This window comes from Sesamum indicum, unplaced genomic scaffold, assembly GCF_000512975.1.
Source record: "Sesamum indicum cultivar Zhongzhi No. 13 unplaced genomic scaffold, S_indicum_v1.0 scaffold00269, whole genome shotgun sequence".
NCBI classification, from domain to species: Eukaryota; Viridiplantae; Streptophyta; class Magnoliopsida; order Lamiales; family Pedaliaceae; genus Sesamum; species Sesamum indicum.
Window position 1 is genome coordinate 13,505 of NW_011628163.1, and position 15,653 is coordinate 29,157.

Below are 15,653 nucleotides of genomic sequence, written 5' to 3' on the forward strand. Positions count from 1 at the left end.
AATATAAACACAAACACTTCCTCAGTTTAGACAGCTCTATCAACTAATAACTATACATTAGCTCTGTTTATTTGGTGGGAATGGAATCTCACGTAAATAATAAAATTGTATGGAATTCAATTACTATCCACTTGAGGAGGCCAATGTATAAAATATTAAGTAGGAGATCACGTTTAATAATCAAGTTTTGGTATCAATTTTTCTCACTAAAACTTTTTACTTACGTGTTCTTTTTCTTTTTTCAACTCTACTAATGGTCATACATAAATATTTAGAGTAATTTTTATATAACATGCAAATTCCAAATAACCATATATTTATATATTATCTTAACAATTGTTTAAGAATTGAATGAAAACAAAAACTGCAATTTACTACATCAAATGTACAGTACAAGGTAACTAATGAATTCCATTCTGCGTATAAATTGCATTGGCAACAAGTCAAGAACAACGAACAGCAAGTTCCCATAAACCAAATATATAGTAAAGAAAACGAGCTCACACGACCCTTAGCGAAACACTACCTCAAAATTGTGATTCCCTGACAAATAGTCCCATATAGGCCACGACAACATAATACCAATGCTGAGGACCTAAATGCAAGTGGTATGAGCAATCAGTAAATTGAAGTTTTACATTTCTTAATGTTGGTTGCTTTACAAGACAATGAAGCAAGGCTTTTTCTCGACCAGCTATCCGAAACAAGAGCATTGCAGTTTTCGATCACCAGACGAGGATTGTCGTAAAACCAGAAAATCAACACAGGAATACAATGCCATCGCACAGAGAATAAATTTATAATAATCTATTTTGAAGAATTAGAATGATCATATTGTAGCAAATGACAATGCCACATAAATAGCCAACGTCAGTATCTTGAACAGCTATCAACAAAACCCGAGCATTGCCTTTCCATCACCTGTCGGAGATTGTCCTAAAACCAAGAAATAAACACAGGAACACACAGGAATACAATGCCTTCACACAAACAAGAAATTTAGAATGATCTTTTTCAAGAAACTAGAATGACCATATTGCTGCAAATGGCAATACCACATAAATAGACAACATCGATATTCACAAGTAGTACAGAGACTAAACATTCGCTAGTATACAGTTTTCACATCTTGATGTGATAGTATCCTACATAACTGTACGAGAGCTCCCGAGAATGCAAAATTCGTGGAGGCAAATCCACTGGACAAAAAGGGACACTCACAAGTCACGGCCATTTTGTGTATTTCATAGTTAGGAACTGTACAAATTTAAGGGTGCAAGAATTTTCATGTGGAGACGGGGTTTGCAAGATTTCAGCCAACCTGGTCCTGCAAAAGTGAGAGCAAGTTGTCACAATGATTAGATGCATTGGCTGGTTTCTATGGAACTCTATACTGTAAAAACTTTCAGAAGGAAAAGGAGACTAGACTCATCTAAAATGCAATGGAACATAAAAGTGGCATTGTTCCAATAAGTTTATGACGTATGTAACACAAAGAGTTTGAGTATAACATAAGAAAAGCTGAAAGCTCGAAATGCAACATTGGGAACATGGTACGACATTCAACAATCAAGTTTTATATGGCATAGAAATAGTAAGAATAAAAAAAATGGCAAAATAATCTCAACATGTTTTCTATTAGATTCTTGATTTCTTTGGTTTATTCTTTATGCAACAAATATGGAGTATCACCATGCAACATATCAATACTTTTTGTATGTGAAACATTGATATCATTACATTTCTGTTCATTCATTTGTCCACTAAATTCATTTCCAGTCTGGTTCATTGCTTGTCAAAATTAATCCCTAACCTTTAGATTGTACTGCACATCTAATCCTTGCCGCTAACATGATTAAATGCTAAGTAGTTGCAAGTGTGCAAGCAACTAAAATCGTATTGATTTCAAATTTAAGTGATCAAACCTGTAAAACATTCAGATGCAAGGGACCAAAGTGGTAAATATTCCCAATGCTCGCATAGCACTCCACTAGGGCTTGGAAGTTCAAATAGGTAGAGGAACAGATTGAACCATTTGAATCAGCAGTAAACGTGAGCGACCAAAGATGAACTTATGTTTAGATCTTCCAACACATGGATGGAAACAAAAGAAAAAGCATAATTCTTCACCTTACAAGTCCAATATCCATACTGAAATTTGTAATGTTGGTGGTTTGAGAGCGAATTTTCTCATTTACAGTAGGAGCTCTAAGCCTACCATCACTATAACTCAACACCACCCAAGCCTCTGAATCAAAGTGTCTGACCTCCACGAAATCTCAGTTATAAGTAAGATCTGACATCAACTTTGCTTCCACTGGTGCAAACAGTCAAGGTGCATAGTTTTCTAGCCCACTTATGCAAACTGAAGGACACACATAGTTAAACTAAAGAAGTTTCTTTTCATTTAAACAAATAATGATGAAGTAAAAATTTCCCCCAGAGTTCAAATCCACGATAAAAAGGTTGCAAAACCTGATCGAGTTGATGATTTTGATTCTGTTGTACTAATATACAAATACTAGCTCCACAGTGCCACAGAGGAGAAGACATATGAAGCAGTTCATGACATGATAAAGGTCAGCGTACTAAGAAAAAACATACACATCTGCAACTGATGCACTGCTGAATAGATTTCTATAGCATATATAGCCAGCCGGCAAAAGTTACTTGTTCGGAAGAACTTTATACACCGAAACGATACAGTCCAAAACAGTATCTATTAAAGCTGAAGCCAGAGAACTATGACAGCAACCAGTATCTATATCATTAGCAATGATGATTTGCCAGTATGAGGTGTCTTCATTGAACATGTAAATAGTATCTAACTGGTATGCACAACTGCCCCAGACATTTTTATGGCATATTCAACCCAGTCAACAGAAGATAAAAGTTCTGGAAGATTTTATAAACCAATAACTGTAGTCACAAAATGTAATTAGTAAAGCAGAAGCCACAAAACAATGACATAAGTGGTAGCAACGAGGATTTTTTTATTAAAAGATTCTTCATTGAACACATTGTATGGATGTCCAAAGGCAAGAACAGTTTGGTTCTAATACAAATACTCTTTTTTGTTTTTTCTTTTTTTTTCTTTTCCCAACTATTTTATTTGAAAAGGAAGGTCAAATTTAGAGATGTTTGGTTACTTTCTAGTTACTCTGCTGGCTCACAACTATGATGCGAGGATTTTTTAATTAAAAGATTCTTCATCCAACATGTCTTATGGATGTCTAAAGGCAAGAATTGTCTGGTACTGATACAAAAACGACAGTCTTAAACATCATAGTTATGAGTCAAAGAATAACTGGAAAATAACACCAAACATCTCCAAGACCTTCTTTTTCAAATAAAATGATTCGGGAAGAAAACAAGGAAAAGAAAAAGAAATAAGAGTAACATTTCAGGGGGAGAAGTCAATAAGCTAATAGATTCATCAGCACTAATACTATTTTGACTACATAGTATTCAATCTTGCACTTAGTTTCAAATTACTTTTATCATACAAATAGGTTCTCCAACTTTCAGGAAACAAGCCACTTATGGAATGTTGGAGGACATAAAAAATATCCACAACCATATGACTATAAGAGTTATAAGCACTAAGTATTTCAGAGGAAACTTCCAGATAGAAGGATACATGCCGAAGTCCAGTGCAGATAAAGAAGATACTACCTAAAAGCATTTAAAATAAGAGTTTTAATTGACATATTTGTATTGAGCAATTAAATCTTTAATATAGATGCTCCAAGTTTGTATGAATGCTCAGAGACGAATGGTTGAAATAATTCCAAGAATGCTGGGAAATATTGAACTACGATGGTGAGGTCAACAATGCGGTTCATTCTTTACAACAAAGATAAGCTAGTTGCTTCACAAGATTCCGGAAAACAGCATTTTAGGAGATGGAATATATAAATATAGAAGTGTCAATGCTCAGCAATAAAGTTAACCAGAAAACAATTCCTGGAAAAACATGTTTGTTTGTTGATTTCTGTGGGTACAATATGTCTCCAAATTTTATAAGAGCAAGAAAACAAGTTCACATGGCAAAATCAGGACTGGACAAAATTTTCTTCACTGGGAAGCACCACGTCTTACTAAAACAAGAAACTATAGTCATCCAGATTTAATCTGAACGTCTCACCCCCATTTTATGAGAAACAATTTAACATCATTATCCTTTAACTCATATAGCATACTCCATTTGGCCTTTTGCACTCATCGGAAAAGACAAACCTCCATTTGGACCTTGTGAACACCCTTTGAAATGTTATATCACCAAAATTGTTTGTGACCCAGCTTTGGACACACCAGTCTTAAAATATACCGTGCTTCCAACTTGTAACACTCACGTGCCAGTCACATTAAATTCGGTATCACAATGTCAATGTTCAAAAGTCAGGAAAAAGGAAAAGTCAATTTTTACTGTTCCCAAAGTGTAATATAAACTCTTCATATGGAATGTTTTACAGATTAATAAGATAATCACACCAACTACCATTATTTCTATAATTAATTCATGCCTAGAATTAGTTAGGTCGACAAGACTTCAATTCTTTGTTTGGATGTTTAATACAACTTCTCTTTACATATTTGAAGTAAATATGGACAACTAATAATCAATGATCTCAAGTATCTCTCTTAACCTTGGAATAAAGACATTTATCACCTAAGAAATATACTAGACCTCAGACAAAGAGAGAAATTTTATTTGACGGAAACGTTTTCATATATATATATATATATATATTATGTAACAAGGTCAAGTGTTTGATTATGCTTGACACTTATATTATTTGACGGAAACGTTTATATATATATATATATATATATATTATGTAACAAGGTCAAGTGTTTGATTATGCTTGACACTTATATCTGTGAAACCCATCACAAAAGGAATTTTGAAAAGGCTTCAAAAGTTATAGCAAGACATTGGTATAAACGACTTTGGAAGTCGTTTACACCACTTAAAAACTCTACCATTTTTTAATTTCATTCTCTTTTTAAATTTTTATTTCTTTATACGGAAAAGGCCAAGTTTTTCACGTCATAAGGACTCCACCTTATTTATTAATTAGAACCTTAAGATGTTTCAATTTTGGAATTTATAGCAGTAGTTGTTTCTGCCAGAAACTACTCGAGTCAGTTCCTTCTTAGTACATAAGTTTTGTTACGAATCTTTTATTTTTCCTTTTCTTCTTTCTTGCTTTACCACCTGCACACAGGTGTTGCACTAGCCACTTTCCTCTCCCTGTTTCCAAATTCCAACCTGCAAAGCTGCAGCGTTGCAGACTTTTAAGTGCAAACATGCATCACAGGTAGAAAGATGCACAAAAATCTTCACTCAATTTGAGTAAAGAGTTCATACATTTCTCCACCATTATCATCTTCTTTCTTCCTCTTTTTCTCTTCACTTAGCTTCGTCTGCATAATGACACCGTCTTCATTTAAGTATAAGGTGTTTCTTTTCATTCTCTTTATTCTCATAGCGGCTTATCTCTTTATAGTCTTTCATGCTATCATTTACTAATACCTCACTTCAACGATAAATACTCGTCTTGTGGATTACTTCGGCGTCCAGATGAAAAACATCTAAAAAATCAGATCCAAAAAAGTTTCCTTTTCAGGAATATTATGTCATCACTCATACTCACCACTGCAGCATTCAAATATTTTAAGTTTAAAATTTATGCGCAAAAGTTAATACATAATTAGTATATATAATTAGTTAAAGTTATATTTATATATTCATTGTACATCTCTACAAATATACACTCGCGCTATTTGAAATATATACATACACTAGCATAGCACCCACGCCATGGGTATTTACTTATGAATAAATAGTATTCATAAAAATATATTGTATTCATATAAAAAAAATACACTTATATATATGTGATTATATATAAAAATTAAGTATATAAAGAGACATACGACAAACATTATATATATTAGTGACATATTCAATTTATGATTTATAAATATTAATATATAGAATATCTATGTCATTTCAAACATATATAGAGACAAATATACAGAGTTATTTGATTTAATAAGGGTCATAATTAAAGACAGGGAAGGAGGGTGCAATCATAGTTTCTCTTTTGGTTGAGTTAGTAACTACCCACTTAAGTAGGATTGTAGGAATAACCATTCCTCATGGTTAAATAAGACACTCGTTTATCTTTCCCCACTTTCAATGTGACTACTTTATCCTTGGTCTCTTCAATCCCAGTTTTATTAGTTTTACCAAACAAAAAGTTGAATTGAAAAAGTCAGTCAGTCTATCCTGGATGCCTGTTTTCCTTATGCCAAATATCAGAGCGTGTGAATTTGGTTATAGATTTGTAATTCTCAATTTTAGGGTATGGATGCAGCAACTCAAGGGAAATTTTGTCTGTCCTTTCTATCATAATTAAGTAAAACTACTTAATTTCTATGTTCTAAAAGTACCTTTATAGTATTGAGAATATATGTGTTAACAATACCTTCCATGTTTGTGTGGCATAAATGCCCACATTAATTTGACAAAATTGCGCAACAAAGTCTTCTCAGCTATCATTCTCCTTTAAAAACCTAAGGACCTATGAATGTGGCACCTCTTCTAATACTTCGTCCTACTCCGCAGCTCCTACTCTCCTTGGTCTTCCATGTGTGGTGAATTAGGTAGCACCTTAGAAATCCCCAACAATTATGTGAAGGATCCAACTCATACCTTATACCCATGTTGGTATCATTGTGTGACACTTGAGAGAATGATTGGTACGTTGGAATGGAATTAAGCTAAGCGGGAATAGAATGAAGCTAGGAAGGGAATAACAATAGGAAAGGAATCACATTTCAATAGTAATCCTATGATTGGTATACACAATAAAGGTAATAGAATCGCCGCCCGTTAGTTGATTCCATTCATATAATTGATAATTAGAAAATAATTATCAATAACGGAATGAAATTACTTTTATGAAAAATTTGGCCTTTAATAATTTTTCCTAAAAAATTCCTTATTCATATTTTATTGAATATGTTGCATTCAGTTGTATAATGTCGCATTCAGTTCCTAAAAAATTGCTCAGAGAAGGTTATAAGTAATTTATAAAACATTTCATATGTTATAATATATATATGAAAAACATTATTTAATTACATAAGAAATAATTTATTGACTTAACAAACATAAAGATAATATTTTTCTGCCAAAAGAAAAATGATTCGAACAACCAAATGGACTAATCTATTTAATCATAATGCATCTACCATTATTTCTTCACTATTGAGTGAAAGAAATATCTTGAACTAATAAAAATAGCTAAATATCAAACTAACATCACTTTTTTATTACCTAATATTTCTCAATACTAGATACAATAAGTACTTAAATTTAGTAACAATTAAAACTAAATATCAAACTAATAAAAGAAAGAAAAAAAAAACTTTCATTCGCAACATGTTGGGCATAGCATACTTATTGGGCGAGGGAATGGCTAATCCCTTATGTGAGGGAATAGGTATTCCCAAACCTAACATACCAATCATAGATGTAGCAGTGGACTAGGGAATGCCCACTACCCTACACACCAATTGAGTGTCAGCTAAAACAAGAGTTCATTCAACATAATTTGGGGAAGTTTGTTAATTCGTGACATTGTGACAAAATCCAGATTTGCCATGGAATATATATATACACATATACGATTTATGTTGCAGGCTTTTAGTTTAAGTAATCAAGACTCAGATGCATAAACAAAATATATGGATTTATTCACAGTACTAAATCAATTGGCCAGGTGAAACCAAGTTCACCTATTTGAATTTCCATGTGACTTGTAATTTAATTCAAGAAAAAATATTGAAGCAAAAAGCTAGAATTGCATTTAGCGCATCATTTCATCAAACTTAACACCAATCCAAGAATTTGCATTCTAGTATCTGAAATTCAACTTAATTTCCGAATCTATTTGTCAAGTTGATGATGCTGATATCTTGAGGTTGAAATGTTCAAAGCCTAGAGCCCTCAACAAAAGCACACAATTCATGGCAACATCATTAATTACATATGTAGAAGGTATCATATCCCTGGATTTCATTAACTTGACCAGCAAATAATTAGTGTTTTCTATGAGTACCTCAATTTGAAATGTTTTGATCCTTGACAACTGCAGAAACATTCTCTTTATGAGTTTCAGCATCGGAGGATGATGGATTATTAGTTGCATTACTTGCTGCATTAACATCAGCCGGCATAGGTGGTTCTGAGACTTCAGGAACCTGCTGCTGATGGAGATAGAAGAAGAGAATAATCAACGGAATACCTTAAGATATGTCTAAGAAAACCATAAAGCACTGTAAGTCACGACTGCCACAAAACAGGTGAAAAGACTAGAACAATCAAGGATTTTGGCTTGACTGAAAGATAGTCCATAATATTTAAAGTATGAAATAGCATCACCTTTTTGAAAGATAAGAAGTCCGGGACAAGAACCTAGATAGTATATTAACTAGTGGTGATTGCTTTGATTTGTTAAGAGGATGAAAATGCATTCCTCCCTTCCATAAACTTCATTGTGGTTGACATTTTTGGGTTAAATAAATACTTTAAGATTTTAAGATTCTCATCTCCTTTCAGATAAAACAGCTCATGTAATTTTAAGATTCTTCGACAATTTGTCTGAATAAAAAATTAAATAAATCAGAGGAAAATATTACTCAGTGAAACAGCATGGCCTAAAAAATCACCCGTTGCTGGAGTTAATAGATGATGAATTTTGGAGAAAGGAAGGGACTATCCAGCAGAGTAGGGGAGGGAGTGGGAAAACTCTCTTATGCATGTCATAGTATATTTTTCATCTAAAATAGAATTTTCATAAGAGAGATAACCTCTTGGGGAATTGAAGACTCAGAAGCTGCAGAACTTTTCATTTCTGAAGCAGCAGCTTCCACCTGTGCATCAGCTAATTCCTTTTCCTTCTGGATAGAATCTGCTTGCCTCACATCATTCTCATGATGTTTCATAGATTTCTCACTTTCTACTCCAGAATTTTGATTGCCGTGCACATTAGCACCATTACTCTTCATTGCCTCCATCTTCCTGTAATAATGTGGATTACAAGAGAGCCCATCAATGCTCATCTTATCAAAATAGCTTATGCCAGTTTGGCAAACAGATAATAACAAACACACATATACAATCTTCTTCACCTATTGGAAGTGTCAGCACCAACGTTAATAGAGCTTGGTTTGTTGGAAAATAACACTCCACGAAGAGGCTTTCCATCAATGATAGTTTCGATAGTATATCCATCTGAGAAGCTTTTAGTGACTTTAGCTTGGAAGCTCCTCTTTCCCAAAGGAGTCTGGTATTCATTTAAATAGAAATTCTGCCTGCCTGCATTTGGATTGATGTAATATCATGTGCATGGAAATATATTTGATTATATCTTAAGAATCCATGAAAGAAGATGTCCGATCTCCATTCACTCTGAAACATAACCAGAGACCCATGGAAAGGAATAAAAACTAAGAGCTGTGATGCAGTTTCAACTAAGACTTTAAACTGGCCATGTATATTTTACAGATATCTAATCTCTCCTAATTTCATGGTTATGGCATTTTAATGAATTTTTGAGTAAGCATCAGTACAAAAGAAACAGTAGATATTTAATCCAGAAAAAGTATATACTGAAGGATAATGATATTCAATAGGACATAGCAGTAAGTTAACTACATGACAGAACTGCAAGATTATATATAACATCAAACATGTTTTCTTGCCTGATGGCATAAAACTTGATATCGGCATGGGCTGGTAAACGGTAGTGTCCTGTTCATGTTCAACTCCAAAAGGAGACTTCTCATATGCTGGAGTACCTGTGCGCTGTTCCTGGCATTTCAACTTCAGCTGTTTCCTTAGAGATAGCTTCTCAATTCGTTTCTCATCTCGCTCAATTTCTCTAGAAAACCCTAGTAACAAGGTCCAGTTAATTTATGCTCCAATTCAGCAGACAACCTGCAACTTTCCAACAAAAAAACTGGGGGAAAAATAAAACCTGTGTGCAAGTAATAAATGTCATCCAGTGCTTCAAGATTCTTATTGCAGCCACCTATAAAAACAAGAACACCTCCCAACTGGGGATCCAAACTTTCGCCAGCCATGGAAAATCTGCCAGAAGGGCCCTCCCCGATAGCTATAATTTTCATCCATGAAGCATTTTCTACATAAAACCACCACATAGTCATAAAAGTTCCCACCACTTTCAGGTTCAACCTTAGCAAATAAGTAGCAACCACTTACTTAATCATTAACATCAGCATGTGTCATGCACACAACTCAGCTCAAATATGTGCATAACGTGACTGCATTTTTAACAAAGTGAAAAATAACTACTATCTACAGGGTCAATTTAATATTTATCTTTTATTGAATATGTAAACAGCAGTTTTTACAACCATTTTCCAGTCATAAACAATTATGGCTATTGTTGGGAAAATATTTTTTAAGAGAGAATTTTCAGGATTGCATTTTTGAGGGGTTATATCAGGAATGCATAGAGGATGAAACTGTATTTCATTTTATTTTGTCGTTGATGCATCATATTTCCAAAGCAAAATGCGACCAGTTTCATTCCGAAGAGGACATTTTCATGTCACATCAAAATTTATTTTTATTTTTGTATTAAGGCGAAGATGTAAATACATATACCTTTTATTGATGGATTGGAATACTTATAAAATCATATTGAAAAATAAGCATAAATTGGACTTTTTATATTCATGATTAGAGTTTTTCAAAAGTTCTGAGCCAAGAAAAGTTTTTTGGAAGAATAAACATCAAACGGCTTTTAGAATTTTCAGTTTCATTTCTTGGGAATGAAGACTTTTCCAAAAAATGATTCCCAAGTGAATCAAATTTTAATCGCTTCTCCGTCTACCCAATAAACCAAAAAGAATCTCAAAAGAGCAAGGCTCAAATTGAACTGGTCAAGTTTCCTGCCCAAAGAGCTTACTTGGAAAACATACTGTTTTGAAATGCAATCCATCTCTAATTTAAGACAAAAGAAAGGTGATTGAGGTAACATTGTACTTTCTAAGCCTCTAGTGTTTGGTAGTTATCAAGTTTGAGGATAACCTTTATAGAAAACATTTTAGACTTACAAGGCAATTTTTCTCCTCAAAGACCAGTCACCACCGTGTGTTCCCACTGAAAGCCATTCTCATAAAAATCATGGAAATAAGCCGAAGGTCGTCCTTTTCTTATTTTTTTTCTATTTTTTACTTATGAAAGTTAGTGTGGGTCCAGGAAATTGATTTACTTGCATTAACAAAGTAATAAGCATCACAAACTTACCAATGTCAAGCATATAGACATCATCATACAAGTTCTGCTCATCTGAGAAACCCCCAAAGACAAACAAATTCTTGCCGAAACCTACTGCTGTGTGACCACCTCGAGGTGGCAATAGCTGGCCAGTAGTGTTCAACTTGCACCAAACAAGAGTATCTATTTGTTCAAGGATGAAAAGAAATTAAGTTAAGACAAAATTTATATAATGAGCATAATTTCATGGATCTGCCGTGTGAATATAACATTGAAGTAAAAACAATTTGATCATACCAGCATCCAGTATATGGACATCTGACAGATAGTTATTACATGAGTCTTCACCTCCTATGACGATGATTTTGTTCTTCCAAGATGAGCAGGTATGACTGTCTCTCTTACTTGGAGGAGTGCCTGATGGCACTACACGTTTCCATGAGAAGGTCTCTGCAAAAATTAAAAGGAAGAGCCTCAAAAACATTCATTATGTTTGGTTTTGTTTTTAACTTGTTTTTGGGTATTTTGTGGAGATAGAGAGAGAAAAACAAAGATAAATAAAAATAAGTTAGAGATAGTGTGTATGTTTGGATTTGTTTTTGGAGATAATATAAAATAAGTATGTTATGTTTGATGTTGGGTAGTGGGGAGACAAAAAATACTGTTCATTGTCAAATCATGTCTCTTTTATATATATTTATATATATGTGTGTATAAAAATATATATAATTTATTTAGTTGTGAGTGGATTAAAATAAATATTATTTTCTAATTATATATGTATGGAAATGAAAAAAATAATTTATGTAAATACACTTTTAAAAATAATTAAATGCACTCTAATAATGAATTAACAATATTTTTTGTTAGTTGTTCTATTCGAGGTGATAAATTTAAATACATTATTCAAATAATATAATATATGAATTAACCGCGTAGAATAATTATATTATTTTATATTTTTTAAAATTTTTAATTATTCCAATGATGTAGAAAATATTACGTATAAAATATTACGTGGTTAAAATAAAATATATTTGTATTTAAAAATCAAATATATTTATATTTAAAAATCAAATACTTAGAAACAAGACAAAATACTTAGAAACAAGACAAAAACATGGCAAAACAAGCAATGGCAAACATTGCTTCTGTTTTGGGCCATCTCTGAGATGGCCCAAAACCGAAAACAAACATAAGGATTGATTTTGGCAAATCGCCCAAGACAAAAATAATAATAATAATTTTATGTCGTGCCAAGTCTCAAAAGTCACTTTTGATTTTGAAATTTACCAGCCAATAGTTTACTTATGGAGGCAGAAGTGAAGTAACTTTAAAGTAACTTTCATGTCGGCTAACTAGTTAAGTAGCAATAAGAAGTCAACATTGATTACCATAAGAAGTCACAGAATTACAGGATAAACAGTTGTGAAGGGAATACATATTTTATATGTGCGTGGGAAATAAGTCACCATGTTTATTTCTTTTCTTTTACTTTTCTTTTGTCTGCAGGACATGCGACTATAATCAGCAAATTCCATTTTTATGTGAGCGATTTGGAATACTTCATCTTGAAAAGCAACTTCCACTTTTACAGTATAGAACTTCATTTACAGATAACCACATTGTAACTAAGATACAGGAAACAATGAAAGCGAAAAGCTTTATCCTTAAAAACACGAATAAAGTCTCCTTGAAGATAATATCTAACTAGAGGTGGCTATAGGAAGCAAAGTAGAGAATGCATACCGGTATTCAATATGTAAAGATCATCATAGTAGATTTCACTGTTAACAGATTTGCCACATCCACCAAAAATGAAGAGTCTTTTACCAATAAGAGCTGCACTATGACCTTCTCTTGGTTCTGGCCCGTTTCCTCTAACACTTGGTAAGATCCATGTGTTGGATGCTAGCATGTGTAAAATATTCGCCAACAAATAGTTAGTTGATAAGATAATTAAACAAGGTATTGATGTTAGTTTAAGGTTCCTCATTTTGTCGTATAATCACCAACACTAAATTTATTGTTGTAATATTTAAAATGAATTGTGGTTAACTGCCAAAAAAAAAACAGTAAAAGTTCACACACTGACGTGATGACCAACTTAGGGAAAGCAGAAGAAGGGGGAGCAAAGAAAACAGAGGATACCAAAAAACAGATAAAGGATAGAATCAGTGGAAATGCAAACAAAGGTTACTGGAATTTTCATACATTGAATCATTTATCTTCACATTGAAAACTAAGGTGAAGATGAGGAAAAATTAATAACCAAGCATATGCCAATCCAACTCGGTGTAGCATAATGGAGATAAACCACAAGAATAGCAAGTCCATTCTTTTTGTAATAACAGACTGCTATAGGGGTTTCAACTCAATGCAACATACTTAATGTGGCTAATTGATAAAGTAACCAAAATCTTGTAGGAAAAAGAAAAACAAAGATTAAAGAAACAGGGAGAATACAGAGAAGGGAAATCAATAAATAAACTTACAGGTATCCAGAATATGCAAATCGTTAAGCGGCCTTCTTCCATCTGTACCACCAAATACAAACAGATTATCTCCCACTGTTGTACAGCTATGACTGTCCCTCGGTGTGGGTGCTGTGCCCTTCATCACTGGCTCACTCCAAATCATGTTGACTGATAACACCGTATTCACATTAGACTTTTGGCATCCTCCCGCTCATGTGAATGAACCGTCAATATTTATATTAAGTAAATTAAAGTCCGTGTAAAACAACAATAACTACTGTACATAAATAATTATAGTCAATATGAAAAAAAAAATTTTAATAACAAATATTAAGTATCTTAATGGAACCAGAATCCAGCCATAAGAACAGTATTTTACAGTCGAGTACAGAAAACACTGACAAAGGCAAAGTACCTTATAGAACTCACTGAGACATAATTTCCACAGTTTCAGTACAAATCACACGCAAAATTAGAGAAATTATATTGAAGATCCTAACTTTCCCAACTTTCCACGGCTAACACCCAACCTACAGATCTTGTGACTCACAATCTCCTCAAAAAGCTAAAAATTCCATAAATTTTCAACAATCTAAGGCCACAGAATATATGAACTGAAAATAAATCTAGCAAAAAAGATTCCATCTTTACAAGACAATGCAGCCAAAGACGCCAAGATCTTTTCAAAGTTCAAGAAACTTGAGAAAAGAAAAAAAGAAAAACAACAGGCACGAATTTTGTCAAAAAAAGCACAACAAATTGGGGTACAAGGCCTTCCTCCGAAAAGCCAATAGTATCATCCATCTTCAGCACCTAAAAACCAACAAAGTACATATACACAAAACAAATATTCAATCTTTCACGAGCAACATAACCAGAAAACTCAAGATTCGCCAAGAATTTAAGAAACATGAGAAACGCACCAAAAAGACTCAAAAAAATTTTAAACCTCAAAAAACATAAAGAAATAAATATGGCGGGCACAAGAGGGCAAACACAAACCAGTATCCAGAACATGAACTTGATTAGTCTGGCACTGATTCTTCCCATAGCCGCCGAAAACATAGAGAAGCTTGCCTCCTTTAATGGCGTTGCATGTGTGGCCCCACCTCACTCCGGGGCCACCACTCCCTTCTCTCTGCTGCACCTTCTCCCACCTCATAGCCATTCCTAACGTTTGCTAAGAATCAAGGGTTGCCCACTTCAAGAAATTGAACGGACTGAATGGGAAAGAAAAACGAAATCACCCGCAGCCGCAAGCAAATGAGAGGATGGGGTCAAGAAATGTGAGAGAAAGCGTGAGGAAATTGAATTTGATTCCCCCTCGGGATATGGGTTTAAGGTCTTTCTAATCAACGGAGCATTAACAGCCCACCCAGAGATCAGTACGTGTACATGGATGAATGCTTTGGGTGTGGTGCGGGTATGAACCAGTTTTTTTATTTTTTGGAGGGTTGTTTAATTCATTAATTGGGAAGATTTATACTAATTATTAACAAATATATTTAATGTGTATATAACTTAAGTTCTTGTTTTCAAGATCAAATTTCATGATTTTACATCAACCAATAAATATTTATTAACGCAGTTATCATAAAATTACAAAGTCATCCATACGACGAACAATCAAACATATACCAACTCACGATATAATATATTTAAAATTATTGTTTATTTTATTATTGTCCAGCTTAGTCAAATTGAAGTGTATCATCCAATAATCTTATTAAATATAATATACAGCATTACATATTCGTCTAATATGATATCCTCGTTTATTATTTATTCAAATATAAAATGAATGATTAATTAATTTTACTATTTGTAGAATATATAATGAGCATCACCAAATA

At 33.3% G+C, this 15,653-nt stretch overlaps 1 protein-coding gene across 3 annotated transcripts; it reads right to left on the reverse strand.

Moving 5' to 3' along the window:
- Window positions 1-972: 972 nt before the first annotated feature.
- On the reverse strand, window positions 973-15,240 carry LOC105180001 (RING finger protein B). 3 transcript variants are annotated; one of them, XR_849446.2, is made up of 12 exons: window positions 14,803-15,240; window positions 13,819-13,968; window positions 13,073-13,234; window positions 11,621-11,773; window positions 11,354-11,506; window positions 10,056-10,220; window positions 9,781-9,969; window positions 9,208-9,394; window positions 8,887-9,097; window positions 8,136-8,283; window positions 1,926-2,365; window positions 973-1,327 (listed from the first exon to the last, which is right to left on the reverse strand). XR_849446.2 is itself a non-coding variant. In XM_011103662.2 (11 exons), the coding sequence occupies exons 1-10, from the start codon at window positions 14,966-14,968 to the stop codon at window positions 8,137-8,139; spliced, it is 1,680 nt and encodes a 559-aa protein (XP_011101964.1). In that variant the 5' UTR covers window positions 14,969-15,240; the 3' UTR covers window positions 973-1,327; window position 8,136. The 3 variants fall into 3 exon arrangements, 2 of the variants coding, with proteins under 2 accessions (XP_011101964.1, XP_011101963.1); XM_011103662.2 differs by lacking the exon at window positions 1,926-2,365 and having other exon boundaries at window positions 8,136-8,280; XM_011103661.2 differs by lacking the exon at window positions 1,926-2,365 and having other exon boundaries at window positions 14,803-15,239.
- Between the last annotated feature and the right edge of the window lie 413 nt (window positions 15,241-15,653).

Bases quoted from the DNA above. Each gene is read 5' to 3' on its own strand.
- LOC105180001 (XM_011103661.2), bottom strand. From the start codon at position 14,968: ATGGCTATGAGGTGGGAGAAGGTGCAGCAGAGAGAAGGGAGTGGTGGC. The intron at 11,774-13,072 runs GTATGCATTCTC...TAATTTTTGCAG, and splicing joins TCTTTACATATTGAATACCG to AGACCTTCTCATGGAAACGT. The intron at 8,284-8,886 runs GTTATCTCTCTT...TATCTCCATCAG, and splicing joins AGTCTTCAATTCCCCAAGAG to CAGCAGGTTCCTGAAGTCTC.